We start from the raw sequence: 18,723 nt of genomic DNA on the forward strand, positions 1-18,723 counted from the left end.
TTGGACTTCATTTGCAGTGTGAGTGACAATCGCAATAGCCGTGATCATATTTTTGGATGATACATTTAGAGGGCTGGACTCAGCGGGTTGTAAGAGATTCTGTGCCGATAGGAATAATGAACATGTCTGAGAATGGTTTACAAAATCAGAGTTCCGCTATCTCGAAGGTGTGTGCGTAAGAAAAGGGGTCCACTAACTAGATTAGGGACAAACCAAGTTTATATGAGTGGTTCTCTTGTAAATTATTGAATTTTCTCCTTTTATGATTATGACACAGGGTTGTAGATGTGTTAAATGTGTTTTAATGAAAGATTGTATTTTAAAGGGCTTTGTTTTTTATATGCATATTGCAAATTGTAGGTTACAAAATTACAGTTTGTATTCTTTTGTGTGTGGGTGAACAGTTTTCATTAAGACAAACACTAATAAATAAATGAAAGAACATTCAGCCTTCTTGTTGGAACCTGGTGGCCATCAGTGTCCTGTAGCAAAAGCCATTACAAACGCCACAGATTATCAGTTTGTAATGTACGAAGAGACTACTCACTCTCGATGGGATGTTTATTTTAACGCATTGGCCACACTTTGCACAAGCTCCGAAGAGTTTTTCTTTCACCTTTTGCGGATGGCCAAGAGCGAAGCACCCCATATATCCCTCTAAATATTTTGGCAACTGGTTTTAGAATTTTACTATGCACTTGTAATATATAGTATTAGTCATGAAAGGAATAAAAGGGCTCAACTGGAAACAAATGTACCTGGAGCACCTTAAACAGCACTCCCTCACACCAAAGTATGGTATGATATGGCATTTATAACGCGCCTATACACAAGTGTTTCAAGGCGCGACGCGGCAAGGGAGGGGGAACAGAGGGAAGACAGACAAAAATCCTACTAGGCAAGGTGTCATTCAGATTGTGCAAGTGCATGGGAAGGGGGAGGGACAGTGCAGTACATGGGATAATAGAATATGTTAGTAAAGTACAGCCAGCGGGTGGCAAGTGCAAGGGTAAGTGCAGACATCAAGTGGCAAGTGCTGGTAGTGGGACTGTAGGGATACAGAAAACAGACCCCAAGTGCAGGGGTTGCCAGGAAGGCAGTGCAGGTGTGCGACTGGCGGGGGAGGGGACCTGGGACCGAGAACAGACGGTGTCCAGGTAACCAGTGCAAAGTATAGTAATGTAATCTGAGATGTCTGAAAGGTGTGGTGTGGTGTGATTCAGGCAACAGGATAATTAGAGGAGAAAAGCACTGCTTAACAGTAACTTTTAAAAAGTCTGTAAACAGGGTCTTACATTTTCTGAGGATTCCCACGTGGGTATCTGACTACTCAAGAAAGCATATACAACTGTAATGAAAATGATGATTCAATGCTGGGTAATGATTAACTTGAAGTCATCCTGTGAGAGAAATGATCTAAACAATCACAGCACTATAAAATGTACTGTTGCTTAATTTGGACATTTTCGACTCCAATATAAGGGCAATTACATAATTCTGAAAAATGTGGACAAGACCAACCAACTGAATAACTGGAATTCTGAGGCTGTGCCTGCATTGTTGAATGTAACATATCAGCAAACCCTACTCATTGCATTCAGGAAATCTTAATGCAGTTTTGTTTCTCTTTACTTTTTGGGACTTGTAATATTGTATTGCCATCGTTTTGAATCCAGGAATAAACACCACAAACCAAGCCTGAGATAACATCTCCTGAATAAAATGAGGTATGTTAGCATGTATGGTGACGTGGGTCGTGACAAGAGAGACATCAGCACTCAAAACTTTGATATTAAACATGTTTTGCCTTATGTGAAGTGGGTATCTTAAAGTATATTGTGCTAAAACAAAGCATACATCAAGTGGATGTTTCTGCTGGGCACTAAACATCTAAAGATTCTGTGTTTTAGCCATTTAATTTGGACACATTAAATTCTTTAATATACCTCATGTCGCACAGAAAAGGTGAAATAATATCAAGTGATGGTCTTAAATATAAAAGTAAAACGTTGACCTGCTGATCGCATTTCATCATCAGTTCAGAAGACTGCTTTTTTAGCTTCACATTTTCCTCCAATACTTTTAGTAGTTCCCTAGAAAAGAAAGCATATTTGTGGCTTTAAATGCAAACTGCACGCATTGTATAACACATTACCATCTTAATTTTAAAAAGGTAGCATGCATATCTGCCAGTGTCCATTTTATCGATTTTCAGAGATTTGAGGACATAATAGTCACAGAAAAATAACAAAACTGGAGGGATTAAGGATAGTGAAAATCATACAGAGACGTAAGTCTTAGTTACTTACCTGTAACTGTATTTCTCCATCGTTGGTATTTCATAGACCCAGTTGCTTGATTATTCCCGGTCGTCGGACTGGGAATCCTTGGTGATAAAAAATTATTATTAATTATTATTTTTTAATATACACACATTGCTCCATAGAAATGCATGTACATAGCCCATTTTGGCCTATAAGCCATTCTATTGTGTAGTGCCTCCACCTCACTTTGGTCCTTTATGGCCCCAACCACTGAGGAGGCAGGGCTTAAACTCTGTCCCCGGCAGCCATCTCCAGATTTTGAACCGTAGAAACTACGGTATGATGGATGCTGAGCGTAGGAGCAGCCTCTCAGGGGAGGCGGGTGGGCGCATGTGAATCTATGAAAGATAACAATGCTGGAGAAATACAGTTACAGGTAAGTAACTAAGACTTCTCCAGCATTGGATCTTTCATAGATTCAGATGCATGAATAGAATACCAAGCAGTTAAAAACATCATATGCATATATGCAAATACAGAAAACATATTTCTGACCAAACCTTTACCATGCATCCACACAATGGTTACATACTCCGGGAAAGGTGGAAAAAAAGAGGCTGGTCCTACCTTATGCAAAGAGATGGCGGAGCACTGCCTGTCCAACTGAAGTTTCTTTGTTGGTATCTTCAGCCAGGCAGTAGTGTTTCCCGAACGTGTGCAGAGTGCTCCACGTGGCGGCTCTGCATATGTCATTCAAGGTAACCCCTGCGTGGAATGCTGTTGACGCCGCCCTCCCTCTGGTGGAGTGCGCTGAAGGCGGTCTAGTTAGAGGGTAGCCTTTCATCTGATGGCAGTGGGTGATGCAGGACGAAACGCAGCGTGCCAGACCTTGTTTAGAGATCTACTGGCCCTTGGTACGGTCAGAGAAAGCAATGAACAGTTGGTTTGAGGAGCGGAACTCCTTGGTTCTCTGCAAGTAAAACTTCAACACTCTTGCAACGTCCAGAGAATGTAATGTTCTTTCTGCTTTTGAGGCGTGATTCTGGAAAAAAGTTGGCAAGACAATGCGCTCAGTGAGTGTCATTTCCGACAGCACTTTAGGAAGGAACTTAGGATGTGTCTTAAGATGACGCAGCCCTTCTGGAACAAAGTAAACAGAGGTTCAGACGACAAAGCTTGCAACTCACTGATCCTTCTGGCTGATGTGATGGCTATCAAAAAGGCTGCTTTGCAAGACAAGAACTTCACGTCGCATCTGTGTATGGGTTCGAAGGGAGGTTCCATGAGGGCTGTCAATATGGTGTTCAGGCTCCAGTTCGGAACTGGCGTGGGCCTATGAGGATAAGTACGCAACAGCCCTTTCAGAAAGACTTTAACCGCCGGCAAAGAGAGCAAGGATTGCATCTCTGGAGTTGTGTACGCTGCTATGGCTAACAGATGGACCTTGCTGGAGGACAATGAAAGCCCTGTTTTAGCTAGGAACAATAAGTAGGGTAGAACTTGGTCAACTGAAACAGTGAGAGGATCGAGGGCAGATCTCTCCCACCACTTGGAAAATCGAGTCCACTTCCTGGTGTAGGTGACTCTTGTCGACGGGGCTCTTGCGGCCCTCATGATAACCCAACATTCTGATGGTAGCTTAAGATTCATCAGTTTACGCTGCTCAGAAACCATGCCTTGAGAGATAGGCTCCTCGGGTCGTGGTGGAGGACCTTGTGGTTCTGTTGCGTCAACAGATATTGATGTGCCTTGAGGCGAATCGGGGGCCTTCTGGATAGATGCTTCAGAGTCGAGTACCAGACTTGTCGCGCCCAATCCGGCGCAATTAGGATCATTGATCAATTCTGTTCCTTCAGTCTGCGTGGTACCCTCGCAATGAGGGGAATGGGGGGAAAAGCATAGAGGAACTATCCCGTCCAAACCACTGAGAAAGCGTCTCCCATGTATTGATACTCCGGGTACCTCGAGGCGAACCTTCGGCACTTCTTGTTGTCCTTGGTGGCAAAAAGGTCGATCTGCAGATGGCCCCATAAGGCAAAAATCTGTTGTGTTTTATTTTCGTCCAGCTCCCACTCGTGGGACGACGTGTATTCTCTGCTTAGTTTGTCCGCTAGATCATTTCCACTCCTGGAAGATGCTCTACCTTGATCTGCACTCCGTGGTAAAGGCCCATGCGAATAGCTGTTGGACTTCTTGTGACAGGATCTCGGACCTCGTGCCTCCTTGCTTGTTTGTGAGGTACATGGAGGTTGTGTTGTCTGTCTGGACTGTAAGTACCTGTCCCGCTACCACAGGCAGGAAAGCTTTTAGCGCCTACCTTATGGCCCTGAGCTCTAACACACTGATGTGGAGTTGGGACTCTTGTGCCGACCAAGGGCACTTGGTTTGGAAGTCCGTAAGGTGAGCGCCCCAGCCTGATAATGACACGTCCATCCTCAGCAGAAGGGTCAATCTCAGTGCTTGTAACGGCATCCCTTGTAGAAGATTCCACAGAACATTCCACCATCGAAGAGCCTTGTGTAACGTCGATGGAATCTGGACAACGTCCTCCCAACATCTGAGAGCTTGTTTCCATTGACGGTCCAGGGCCTCCTGAACCAGTCTCATGCGAAGCCTGCAATTTGGTATGAGAAATGTGCACGAGGACATCATGCCCAGAAGGGATTTGTACGAGCGTACAGATGTTCTCTCTTTCCAGGAAGTACAAGGTTGAGCGTAGAATCGTTGCTACACTCTCTGCGGATGGTCTCACCCTGGGAATACTGGTATCGAACTCGGCGCCCAGGAAGAGAACTGCCTTGCAGGGAACGGGCAGGACTTTGCGTTGTTTATGGAGAAACCTAACTCTTTTAGGAGGTTGATAGTCCTTAAAACTGCTGAGCGAGCACTTGCGGCGGAACATGCTTTTATCAACCAGTCGTCCAAGTATGGGAAGACTTCCGTTCCTGTCCTGAGTTTTGCAGCTACTGGTGCCAAGCATTTTGTGAAAACGCTCAGTGGAATTTCAGCCCGAACGGGAGCACTCGAAACTGAAAAGGAAGCTCTCCCACGGTGAACCTGAGGAACTGCCTGTGAGCAGGATGGATCAGTATATGGAAGTATGCGTCCTCCAAGTCTAAAGTGGCCAAGAAGTCGTGCTCCTTTAACCTTCCTGGATTTCTGGTGGTAACTGGTTAGCCAATTTGGACATACGGAGCCAAAGCTCGCGGTCAAATCTCGCAGGCATGGCCATCGCATTGCCTGCTCAGATGGTAAGCGACGCTGAAGCTGATGCGTTCCTGCCCATGGCTTCTAGCTTATGTCCGTCCTTGTCCGGTGGCGCCGACAGCAGCGAAGCGGGATTGGCAAGCTTCTTCCGAGCTGCAATTGTGAGGACCGAGTCCAGTTTTTTATGACCTCTCAGACGAAGCCGTGCAGACTCGGGTGCTTTATATTTCGTCTCTGGTCTGGACACCAGAGCCAGAGTAGATAAGGGTGTAAACAAGATCTTGGATCCGGACTCCCAGATAGTGTTGAGGAGAGGGATGGTGGTCACTGTCCTCCTGCGTTTGTCCCTGTGCTCATAAAGCACCTATTTCTTTTCCCTCTGATGTAACCTGAATCTTGAACAATTCTGCAGCCTTGACTATTATGGTGTGGAAAGACATCAGATCATCCGGAGGTGAAGCCTCTCCTGGGGAATCTTTCTTCCGGGGTTTCTTGACGATGTATTCATCCCACTCACTGGCTGCATCAGGCTCCTGTGTAATATCGCCTTCTTCTGGATCAGAGAATTCTCTAAAAGGATCCTCCTGCCAATCCGAGACTGAAACGGAGGACGGCACCATAGTTGGATCCCTATCCGGAGATCGAGGTCTATGCGATGATGCTGGTGATGGGACCCTTGTCGGGGAAGCACTGAGTCCTGCTCAGGTGATCATGCTCTTTTGAGGTCTACTCCTGTGAGATGAACTTCTTGATGTACCTGGAATGGGAGACGTCTCTCTCTGACGAGTGTCCGGTTCTATCGAATCAGCCGGCCTGCTCTGTCCCTTTGACGCCTGTAGAACTCATCCATGATCCTGTGTATGGACATCAGTATCGGGTCATGAGGATATTCGGCCTCTTCCGTAGAAGGCTGCCAAGGTGGACTGTGTTGCTTAGGAGAAGGACAAGGTCGTTCTTCCACCACTTCTGCATCTGAAAATTCCCCCTGGAGAATTACGTCGGGAAGCTCTGCCATGTCTCCCAAAGGAGAAACTTGTGCTACCATTGGTTCAGCAGCTTATGCAGCCGCAAGGAAACTCATCAATGACAGGTGTCACCCTGGCGTGAGCGGGAGGCTTCTCAGGCTTCAATTCCTCTGTAGATGCAGGAACCAGCAGTGTCGTAGACAGTGTTGTGGTTGGCGGTACCTTCGTCGACGAGCGTTCCGCCGACAGTAGTTTCGTCGACGAATGTGTTTTGGATGGTCGCTCCCCCCGTGGACAAGCGTTTCATGGACGAGTGCCTCGTGGACGAATGGTGTGTTTCTTTGCTGTAGATGATGTCTTAAGTTTAGTCGTCGATGAGGGTTTCGTCGAAGGTCTAGCCGACGAGTGGCCTTCATCCTTCCCATCGCTCCAGGACTGTTTCCCCGTAGACGAATGCCCCCCCCCTACCCTGGTTTTTTGCAAACTCCTCCTTACCCTTGGAGGTAGATTTTGCTGCCAAATGGAACTTCTTCTGGCTCAAGGAGTCCAGTGGAGGTAGTGGAGGTATTATCTCCAGCTTCCTTTTACTTTTGGCAATGGGAAAGGAAATCCTTTCAACTGAAGAGGCCCTTCTCTTCAAAGTTTGCCTCTCAGATGGAATGCTGGAGTGGACAGGAGCTGTTCTGACAGACTTTTCGTACGAAGATTGATCCCTGGCTTCCAGATGTAAAAGAAGTCTTCGGTGCCTGTCCTGAAGGGTCTTGTTGGAAAAGAACTTGCAAATATCACATTTCTGAATGTCATGCGGATACAAGCAGTAAATGCAATGTTCATGAGGGTCCTTCATGTAAACTAACTTCTTCTTGCACCTCGTGCAGTCCCTGAACAGGGAAGGCTTCTTGACAGCCTGAGATTCAGTCATTCTGAAGAGAAGGTTTACACGACGATTTTGAGTCAAAAGCAAAAGCTATTTGTCCCAAAAATTATCTGAGAACAAAGCCCCTTAGCAGGGGAACAAAGTAGAATATATTTGAAAAATATAGTTCACACAAAAAGTAGAAAAAGAATTGAAGAGCTCAGAGAGCTTGAGGATTCCCTATGTCTGTTAGACTGCAGTGAAAAATCTGAAGACGGCTGCCGGGGGCAGAGCTTAAGCACTGCCTCCTCATTGGTTGGGGCCATAAATGACCAAAGTGAGGTGGAGGGACTACACAATAGAATGTCTCATAAGCCATAATCGGCTATGTACATGCATTTCTATGGAGCAATGCGTGTATATAAAAAATAAAGAAAAATGAATAATTATTTTTATCACCGAGGATTCCCAGTCTGACGACGGGGAATATTCAAGCATCTGAATCTATGAAAGATCCCATGCTGGAGAAGATGACATTTCTGATACAGCAGTATATAGTATTGAAGTCTGCAGTAAATTGTTAATCTTTTGAGATACCCCAGGCTATTGAGTGGGACAACATTTCAATGACTAACATGTGTACCGGATATTGTGGCATGTTGCAATACACACTGCTTCAATGAAAGTAATTTCCCCTCCATCAATAACCAGCTTCACATAACTCACTCAGTCACTCATGACCCACAGTATGAAAGAAGATAATAAAGTGCTCTCTACAAGATAGATTTACAAAAGACTTACTGAACCTGCTTGTTTGAGGGGGCTTGACCTCTGCCCTTTTGGGCGCATGCGGTAAAGGGACCAAAACCCCTGCCCCTGGGGGCCACAGGCTGCTACTGTTGGACTGCTAGACCCAAATATTTTTAAAGCTTGGAATTTTTGTAGAGATTCATCAGCTCAGCCTTCGTACCGAAAAAATACTTCAGTCAAACGGCATGTCCAGAGGTTTTGCCTGGGCATGTGGGGCAAAAGTGGACATCTGTAGCCAAACACATAACATCAGTACTGTGCTGATGGCCATATTGCTGTCCACACAGTCGGCAGTGTCCTGGCCGGGTGTGGATATTGCGGGGAACCTCCTAGCCATCCTTCACCAAAACCTCAAAACCATGTCACCTGCCGGGATGGGGTATGTTGCCGCTGACGTAACTGGCCAAAGCCCAAATTAAAATTTGGCTATAGCACAGGAAGTGCCAATACATTTTAGACCAAAACCCTTCCCATGCATCGAATCTCTTGCTCTCCCTATCCGGTGGCAAGGATGTGAAAGGAGTTTTTAGGTTTACCAGGACGGCCTGGCCAAGTAAACGTTCTGGTGATACGTGGGTGGACAGGAACAGCGAGTCTAAGTTGCTGGCCAGTGCTTTTTGGCAGGTCTCAGTCAACAGTTGGAACCAAGCCCGGCTTGGACCATAGGCCAATGACTGTTGCTTCTACTACATGGATGAAAAGTAATACGGTCTCTTTCTTCTGGCTCTCATCCAGAATGTCTGAGCTCATATTGCACCTTGGATGAAGAGAGGACTGATCAAGGTATCAACCACTTTAGCTTTTTAGGCCTGAGGCTTACCCAGAGTCGGAGCAGGGAGCATGAGCATGTAGAATTCTGGAGAGGAGTCCAAACCACTTTCGCCCTGAAGATCAGTAGCAAGATCCACCAAATCCTCTTGCTCTCTACATAATTCCTCCAGGAAGGCCCCAACTTCTGATGTTTAGGAGCTTCAATTCAAAGTGAATGGGATCTCCTTCCCCACCATTCGGGACATGAATGCATCCCTAGGAAGTGGAGCATACTCCAGAAGAACTCTGGAGTCACCAGTGTTGGCCAGCACTGCAGAGGGAAATGTCAAGGTAGGAGGACCAACGTCTGAAAGACTGAGCAGTGTAATCTCGAGACGGATTCTTGCCCTTAAACGTGGCCCAGACCAAGGGTGTAGGTTGCAGGATATCACAGTGTCTGCCAGCTCATTCGAGCAAGGTGAACTCAGAGAGCTGGCAGGGCCAAAGCCAACGGCACCTTGAAAAAGAGGTCGAACATCAAAGGCAGCAGGCCTCCCATTCTTCTGGAGTACAGGACTGGGTAGAAAGAGTTACCTGGGGTGCCTTGTCTTCCGAGGAGTACCTCGATCAGTGGCTGGTTTTCCTTGAAGAATGAGGTTTAGCAGTACCGCAGGGTTAACGGGACTGCAGAGCTGCTTCTTGTTCTTTGATGCGACGTTCAGTGCCGGGTGACCCCAAACGAGTCAGTTTGTCACTTTTCTCCTTGTGGAGGCAGGTGAACAGTTTCACCTCCCGTTGTCGAAACTCCTTGGGGTGCATCGACTGACATGACCTGCAGCCAAGCTTGTCGTGCCCCTCAACGAGATGCCATGCGGAATTGAGACAGACATCCACAATTGATGCATAGTTAAAAACTGGAGGACTGACTGATTTGGCATATTATTGATAAAACGAGAAGCGGGATAACATTTGAAAAATGAAACTGTGGTCCTAATGAGAGCAGAGTGTGTGGAAAGAAGGAAGGATACGGGGCAGTACCTCAATAATAAACTGGCCCAGACGTCATGTCAGGTGTGGGGTATGTAGAATAGACACAGATCCACACTGCGCCCCCTGGAAGCAGAAAGGTTTCTTAAGAGCAACTGTTCTAAGAGACACATCAGAGATGAGGAATATGTGGTAAGGAAGGAAGGAATTCATTAGAAGCCCTAATTTTCCTGCAATGCTTCCAATTCTGGAAATTTACCAGGCATCAAACTGAAACTTAATATTTTAGGTCTGGCCTTCGAGATCTTTATCTTTTTGCCATAGAGCTTAAAGATACATATTCAAAGGGACCCTTGGTCTAATCAGGTGCTCTGTTCAGGTGGCAGCCATTTGAAGGAGCTAGTGTAAATGTACGCTGGTGAGATGTCGAACAATGCTTCTGAAAGCATGTCTAGTTTCCATACTGCTTTATACATTGATCTATTTTCACTTTCGTGCTGCATTTTATATGGTTGCCATGTCGGAAAGGGAAATGATGGCTCAACATTAACGCTGTTCAAAACACGTCAACTCAGACACAGGATGCCACAAAGAAATACTTTCCATATTAACATCTGCTTATCTAAGCAGCACTTCTATATACTGCCATTTAGTCGTAGAATTATACTGGTTTAACAATAAGGGGTTGTCCCAGCCTCACCCCCTGCAGTGGCCTATAGTCTTTCCAAAAAGGCCACTAGACAGGTCATCATGCTAATTTTGGAATTAATATTCCATAAAATTATACAATACAAAAATACCCTTAAGACTTAAAATACTGAGAAGAAATACAAAAACAACCCTAATAAGTCATTAAACAAATTACAAGTCAAAAAGAACCATCTTCGATCAGGCAGATAACTTGCAGTTGGTTAATGAAAGTCCTGTGCATTTTATTTGGGTCAGAATCTGGTAGCTTGGAGTATTCCCACCTCCACAATATTCTTAAAACTATAACAACAACAATGGGCCAGTGAACTTCGGATGGCAGGGTTTTTTCAACAAACACTTCCTTGGGTAGGGACAAAGATCTCCTATACAAACTCCTTTCCCAATTTGCACAATACTTACTTCATGTCCCTGAGCCATGGTATAATCTCACGATTGAAAGGGCATACAGATCTACATAGTTGAAGCCTGGTCTTCCATATTTACATCTAACTAGAGGCACATTAACAATTGAAATGTCCTGATTAGCATTTGTGGTGAGAGGGAGAATGTTGTGCTACAAATGATAAAGAGGCCAATATGTTTGAACGTGACAAAAAAAAAACAATTGAAAGACTGTCGCCGCGCTCGGAACTAATAGTCTTGGTGAGTGAGCTTCAAACATAATGTATATGATTCTTGCAGTTGCACAAGTAATGCTAATAATAATTTAGTCCACGCATTGTAATCAAAATATGATCTTCTTTGTATTGATGCAATAGCCGACATGTGTTTCGACCCATATGGTTGTTCTCAAGCCTCTGCAAGCACTACTTCCTACTTAAGTCTTGTAGAATGTTGCATGTGATCTCAAATGGGGTGGCTATAGGGATTATAAACCTTCTACAGGTTACAGGGATTTAACCCGGTGATTTCTTATATTTAACCAAGAAGACACTTTCACTGCATTGTGAACCTTTTGTGGAGGGTTCTCATTTTGAAAGACTCCTGCAGCTGGTCTTGTCTTTTTCCATATTTTCAATCAAAAATCCAATAGGTTGGTGACTAGCGCACAGTCCAAGGTATCAATCCACTGTTATTAGAGTCCAATTAATATGTTTGAACATTTGCACACATGAAGACAGGCAATTACTTTGTGCTGCGTTTCATACAACCAGTTACATAGTTTGTGTTTCTGAAAAGAAATGGAACTCCTTGTAATGAATTGTGAGGGGTCGGAATTAAAGGAGAAAGACTCAAGGGTGTTTGGTTATCCAATGGCTTTTCTTCAAATTATTAAAGAAGTTGGATAAATGCCTCACTAGCCCTGTGTTTCTAGGAGGGCTTTCTCTGCCTCAACAAAACGAACGAATGAGACCGTCCAGGCCAAAACCTACTCTGATCCTCACACTCAAATCTACAAAACGTATAAGGTAAAATAAACTGCTCTCGGCTGCTCTCTTGCAGCCTTTATCAACTTCAATATCTCAAGTTCCAAGAATTGAATCAAATTTCAAAATGTTCCAGAAATCTCAAAAAAAGAGGTTTTGCTTGACTGCGAATTGTTGGGGAAGCTATTTACTTCACCCGGTAATTGGTACTATAATGCCAAGGGGGACAAAAAACATCCCCTGGTCTTTCCTTTTGTTTGTTATATGTGAGCATTAGCTTTATCGTGGTTTTCCCTGGTTTTTGGCTGGCTTGACATATTGCTAACTTTCTTTTTGGTTCCCTCCACCGAGGCCTAGACTTGGCATTTCTTCCGTCCAAGTTCTGGACTTCACGTACCAATATTACCTTTGGCTTACACGCCTGCCAATTCTAAGTATTTTCTCCCAATTTTCTGAGACTAGGTATGTGTATATAAATTTGCCAGCATACTTGTTAGGTAGAATTCTCATACTATGTCTAATTTCCCTTACCTATAGAGTCCCACAGCAGCTTTGCTGGATTTGAAGGGTTTGTTTCTTTCTACCTGCTAAGAGTGAGACTCTTTTTCCCACTGTTAGGCATTTCTGCTATGTGTGTGCTAGGCTCTTTTTGTGTTTAATGCCTATGGGATTTTCTCTCCCCCATAAAAACCATCTTTATTCACATGTGTTACACAGCACCCTCAGTGCAGTGACACAGGGGTGTCGTAACGACCCCCAAACATAGACTCCATACCCTGGGACTGACTACTGTCTCTGAGGGCAGGTAAAGTCCCCATTGACTTTACTAGTCAATTTTTATGAACTTAACCAGTACAACCCATCTTACTATGGAGGTACTGGAAGGGGTTAATAGTTTTTTCCCCTATGTTCATTTTCGAGGGGTTACCTTAAAGTCCCTCTCTATAAAGTTTCTGGCTGGTGGCAGTGGTTACTACCAAAAATATTCGACTGCGAATATTTCTCTATGGGATTTTCCCATTGTTCTAGGCTACCACTTTTTCTGACAGCCTCTAACATACCGCTGGTGCATTTTATTATTAACTTTGCTCTGGTAGGTTTTATTTGCCAGAACTTTAATATAACTTCTTTCTCGTGTCTTTCTCTATGATCCTAACCCAGGTCGGGGATCCTTTGTTAGTCCGTTTGGCAGGCTTCTGCCCAGAAGCCCTCCTTGCCGCGCCACTGAGTCTGGGGTGGGTCCATTGTGTGGGAGGGGGAGTAGGACCCCTGGACAGGGTTGCCTCCGCAACCCATGTCGCACTCTATCCTGGTAGGCTGGAGGGTCTTCCGCCAAGATGACCACTCCACTGTGTGAGTGACAGCTAGGCTGTATGAATGGGGATCTTTTTGCATAAAAGCAGGGTCCCGAGGACTGGAAGAGCAAGACGTTGCCACTGGAACTACGGAACCGAAGAGGAAAAAAGCCAAAGACACCTGCAACGACTACCACCACCGGTGACGCCGTGCTGCAGCGTCTCACCACTTTTCTCCACACAACGAGAGGAGATCTTCATCTGAAAGAGCCTTCTTCCCTTGAGCTGGTGGGGCCAACCAGTTTGCCAATTGCCTTCCCGAACCTGCTGTGGTCGAATCGCCAGTGCCCTGCACTCGGACACCCGATAGCCAAGCAGCTATCGACCCGGACCGCGATTAAAAGGAGCGTACCTTTTAAACTTCGTTTGGCAGCACCGCGGCTGGTTTCATCCCTGGGTAGTGCAGTACCTCGAACCTTACTCCAGGACGAGAGCCTCTCTTCCTCTGCTGGACTCCCGAACTGCAGGAACTACCGCCACCGCAGGAGCCACTTCATTTTTAAAGGTACATTGTTCCGCCAGGCCGCCCTTTCTTCGCGGTAGTGCTAAAGGGGTTTTAAATCCTTTCTCTACCTGTTGGGTTGGCCGCCCCTCTCAACATTGTCTCTCGCTTTATGCATCCACCTTTTCAACATCGTTAACCAAAGACTTGACTGCAGCAACAAGAACATTTTGCTCCTGGGCCCTTGCCCTGTACCACCAACTCGGACTCTGGTCACATTTGTTAGACCTGCTTTCTCGAGATTGGTTCTCCATTCGAACTGTGTGGTGCAACCCTTTCCTTCCACTGCATAATCATTGTGAAATGCCATTTTGCTCAGTTTTCATTTGAAGTATTGCCTATACTGATGCACTGTCTTGCTGAACTGGTTCACAACTGATGGGAAGTGTTGCTAGGGTGTATAAGAACCTATTTCTAGATAACTTGTGTTTTTCCTCCCTTCTGAGAAATTGTTAGAGGATCCCTTGTGTGTAAATTGTCACTGTGCCGTTTTGCTAAGTTTTCACTCAGGTCTACAATTTATATAGGGAGTGTGTATATTTTCCTATTGACTTAATTTAATACTTGAGATACATGTGTTTTCTTAGAAGTGGATAAAATAAATATATATATACTTTTTTACTACAAAGCTTTTGTCAGGGTTTCCTTGTGCCATAGCATAGCAGGCCTATTGTGTAAACCCTGAATACTGCTCATCTCCCTCTTGAGATGAGTCTGACTGCCCAGCCACCGCTACCAACTAAATCTTAGTGGTACAGACTGATACCAAAGGGGATTTATTGCTCTCACCTGTAGTCCTAATCTGGTGTAGTGCTCCCTAAGGGAACTGCACTGGATTCTGCCTAACAATACTTCTTTGGTAAATTATAAGTTACTCACCGTAGTGACTAACGTACTCTTAGTCCATAGTCCCCTTTCGTCCATACTGTATGGGCGTCCCTTCCAAGGGACGGGAGACGGAACCCTTTTCACCAGGAAAACCTTCTTCCCCTTTAAATTTAGAGGGGCACGGCCCAGGGAGCATGCGCTGCACTGACTCCACCCTCCGGCGCCACACCTCAGTCCCCATCGATGTCTCGATAATAGATTTAACATTGCCTAATGACACCAGTATTATTAGGGGGAGGTTGGTGGGACGTATGGAGGAAAGGGGACTATGGACTAAGAGTATGTTAGACACTACGGTGAGTAACTTATAATTACTCTTACGTCCTGTCCCCTTTCCTCCATACTGTATGGGCGATTACAACGGATTGGAGCCCCAGAGTGGAGAGGAGACCCTCCTTAAGCAAATAGGTTCCTGAGAACCGTCTGGCCGAAAGCCGCATCAGATGTAGAGCTGGCATCCAAACAGTAATGCTTGCAGAAAGCCGAGGGAGAGGACCAAGTGGCCGCCCTGCTTATGACTTGCTAAGGGACATGGCGCTGGAATGCGATGGCCGTTGCCTTGGCCCTGACTGCGTGGGCATGCATGTTGGCCGGGAGCGGCTTGTGCTGGCCCTCATATGCTTCTTTGATGGCAGAGACCATCCGGCGGGATATGGAAGCCTTAAGAGGCCTGATAGCCTGGCCTTGAGGCGCCGAAAGTGACAAACAGGGCGCCCGACTTGTGGAAGCCCTTGGCCCTGTCCAAGTAGAATTTTAGGGCACCCCTGACATCCAGGCAGTGCAGCACTCTCTGTGCTTCGCCCTTGGGATTGGGAAAGAACGTAGGGAGGACTATTTCCTCGTTCAAGTGGAATGCAGATTGACCCTTGGGCAGAAATGCCGGGTGCATCCGCATGACTACCTTGTCCTTGTGAATATGTGGTGGTATATGGTTCAGAGACGACCAGCGCCTGAATCTCGCTGACTCTGCGAGCCAAGGTAAGACCAACTAGTAAGGCCATCTTGATGGTGACCAGCCTAATGTCCACGGATACCATTGGCTCGAAAAGTTTGTGCGCCAGGGCGCCCAAGACTATATTAACTTTCCACACGGGGTGCAGTCTCTTGACCGGCGGGTAGAGCCTAGCGAGACCAGTCAAAGGAACATTTCGTTTTCCAGGGCCCATTCCCAAATGCTAATCGCGAGTCTGCACAGAGGAGGGGATGTGGTGCCTCCCTGCTTGTTGACGTAGTACATGCTGGTCGAGTTGTCTGTCTGGATGAGGACAACCTTGCCCTTGAGAAGTGGTAGGAATGCTCTGAGCGCTAGCCAGAGGACGTTCAGCTCCAACCAATTGAGGTAGTATTCCTGCTCCTGTCGAGTCCAGGTGCCGTGGACCGAGAGATCGCCCAGGGTGGCTCCCAAGCCCTCGAGCGAGGAGTCTGTAGTGATGGTGGCCTGCGGAGAGGGCGGCCAGAAGGGCTTCCCCGTCCGTAGGTTGCAGTCCATGGACCACCAAGTTAGGTCCGGGTGGAGAGATGGAGGAACGTTGATCGTCTCGGATTGCGAGCCCCGCTCCTGACTCCATGAGGCTGTGAAGTGCAGCCGAATCCTTCTCATCCTTAGTCTCATGTGCTGCACGGCTAACATAACATAACAGGAGATATTGGTACCACCATGCCGAGGTCACCTCTCTGCTGAGGAAGTGGGCGGTGGCCCTCTTGATGGCCAAGTTCTCGTCTTCCAACAGGAAAACACTCTCGGACCACATGTGCCAAATGAGTCCCAAGAATGTCAGAGTCTGCGTAGGGAGCAGCTGTGACTTTTTGAGGTTGAGCAAGAAGCCCAGGTCGTGCAGTGTGTTCATAAGGTCATGAGAAGAGGGGTGAACCACTTCCAGAGATGTAGCCCTGACGAGCTAGTCGTCGAGGTATGGGTAGATGTGGAGGCCCTGCGCTCTGAGGAGGGCCGCCACAGTGTTCATGAGTCTGGTAAAGACCCTGGGGGCCAAGTTGAGGCCAAATGGAAGGACTTTGTATTGGAAATGGTAGCCCATGATCCTGAACCGTAGGAAAGAACGATGGGGCTGACAAATCGGGACGTGTAGGTACACGTCCTTCAGGTCCAGGGAGCACATCCAGACTCCCTTGTCCAATGTCTCCGCTATTAAAGCTGGTGTAACCATCTTGAATTTTTGCAGGGCTAAGGAGAGGTTGAGGGTGGAAAAGTCCAGCACAACTCTCAGGCCCGCCTGGTTCTTCTTCTGAACGGCGAAAACCCTGGAGTAGAAGCCAAAGCCTTGTTGGGAGGCTGGAACTTCCTCCACTGTCTGGCTCTCGATGAGCAACCGGATCTCTGCCAAAAGAGTTACTGTCCCAACCTGTGGGAGTGGAGGGGAGGAGGGAGGAGAGGCTGGGATAGGAAGGTGGTACCCCGTGGATACTATGGAGAGGATCCAGGGGTCCGCAAAATTCTGCCGCCAGAATTGTGCATGGAGAGCAAGCCTGCCCCCCACTGGAGGCACGTGGACCCGAAGGGGCGTGTCATGCCTTCTTTCCCTCAGAGGCTGAGGAGGGGGACTGGAAAAAGCCCTTACCCCCCCCACCGACTTTTTGTTGTTTGTGCCGGTTCTGAGACGGCGAGCAGTCCGGCTGCCTGCATCTGTGTCCCTGGAAGCCGCGGAACCCTCCATATGTACGACGCTTCTCCGAGTGCTGATGAGATTGGGCATACGATTTGGGCGTGAACTTTGTAAGAATGGATAAAGACTTTGCCGTTTGTGAGCTGTTCTTTTTGTCCTCCTCTTCGTCCGTAGAGAAATGGAAGAGCCCTTCTCCCCTCGAACGGCAGATCTAGAATGCGCTCCTGGACATCCGGGTTGAATTTCGTTGCCCGTAGCCAGGCTGTTCTCCTCATGTCTGTGGCAATTCAGACGGTATGGCCTGAGGTATCGATATACGCCACTGTGGATTCCATGAGGTCATGCGCCACGAGCTTGGCTTCCGCTAGCCCCGCCTTAAAGTGTGATTGGCATTGGGTGGGGAGTTCCGGGAGGAAGTCTGCAATTTCCCGCCATAACTGTTGGTTGGCGGCAGCCAGCATGGCATCTGCATTGGCCTGACGCAGGTGCAAAGAGGCGGAGTAGATCTTCTTGCCGTATGCCCCCAAGATCTTCTCCTTCTTGCCTAGCAGCACCGCAGAGGAGGAGGCTGACGACTGAGGCTTGGAGTAAAGTGATGCTGCAGCGATCACCGAGGGGTGTGCCTGAGGATGGGTCGAGAGCAAGAGTATCTCCTCCTACATCTGCCTGTACTTGGCTTCCAGGCGTCGGTTGACCGGCTGGACTGAGTGGGGCTTGAGCTAACCCTTCTTGGCCAGGGAGACGACATCGGTTTGTAGTGGAATCCCTGTGTTGGCAGAGGGGCGTCTTGTGAGGACTTCAGCCAGAACTCCCTCTGCCGGCTGTTCGACCTCGGGTTGGGGGAGGCCCAGGTACTCCACCAGGCCAGCTGGACGTTCATGGAAGGCCCTGGCTGAGGATGGCGTGTCCGGATCATCCTCCTCTTCCATAGCCTGCGGATCTGGAGGATTTTGTGGAGGAGGGGTAGATGGCGCCTAAGGCTGGGGTATAGGGACCACAGCCAGAGGCTGAGGAGGTGGCGGAGGTTGCACAGTTGGCTGTGGAGCTAGCTGCACCGGGACCTGGTGGACCAATGGAGGTGTCTGTGGTGCCATTAGCATGGCGGGGAGGACTTCCCTGACTGATTCTTTGATGGGAACCCCATCTGAAGAGACCTCATGAGGCCGAGAAACTTCTTGAAGAGCACCTCCTCACTGGCCCAAGAGGTGGCAGGGGGTACCGACGAGTTAGCGGGGGTCTGCTGGAGCCGCTGCGTACCCTGTCAATATGGACGCAAAGGAAAATTGCCCTGCGCAAATGAAGGGTAGACTGTAGGCCACGTATCTGGTTGAGACCAGTCCCACCTTGACACTCGTTCTTCGCCGAATTCGTGGAATGGTGTCAGACGGGTGCTCCTTTCTGGTGCGGTGGCCATTTTGTCGAGCTGCCTGCCATGCGCCT

The 18,723-nt window shown here is 47.4% G+C and overlaps 1 protein-coding gene across 2 annotated transcripts in view; it reads right to left on the reverse strand.

Moving 5' to 3' along the window:
• Nucleotides 1–18,723, reverse strand: part of KIF15 (kinesin family member 15) — a 2,141,222-nt gene that overhangs the window by 867,510 nt on the left and 1,254,989 nt on the right. For both annotated transcript variants that reach the window (XM_069648268.1, XM_069648269.1), the window contains exon 23: nt 2,015–2,093. In XM_069648268.1, the coding sequence (XP_069504369.1) occupies nt 2,015–2,093 (79 nt within the window). The remainder of the gene's footprint in view (nt 1–2,014; nt 2,094–18,723) is intronic.

The sequence above is a fragment of the Ambystoma mexicanum genome, chromosome 2q, assembly GCF_040938575.1.
Source record: "Ambystoma mexicanum isolate Mex_15411 chromosome 2q, UKY_AmexF1_1, whole genome shotgun sequence".
Lineage (NCBI taxonomy): Eukaryota > Metazoa > Chordata > Amphibia > Caudata > Ambystomatidae > Ambystoma > Ambystoma mexicanum.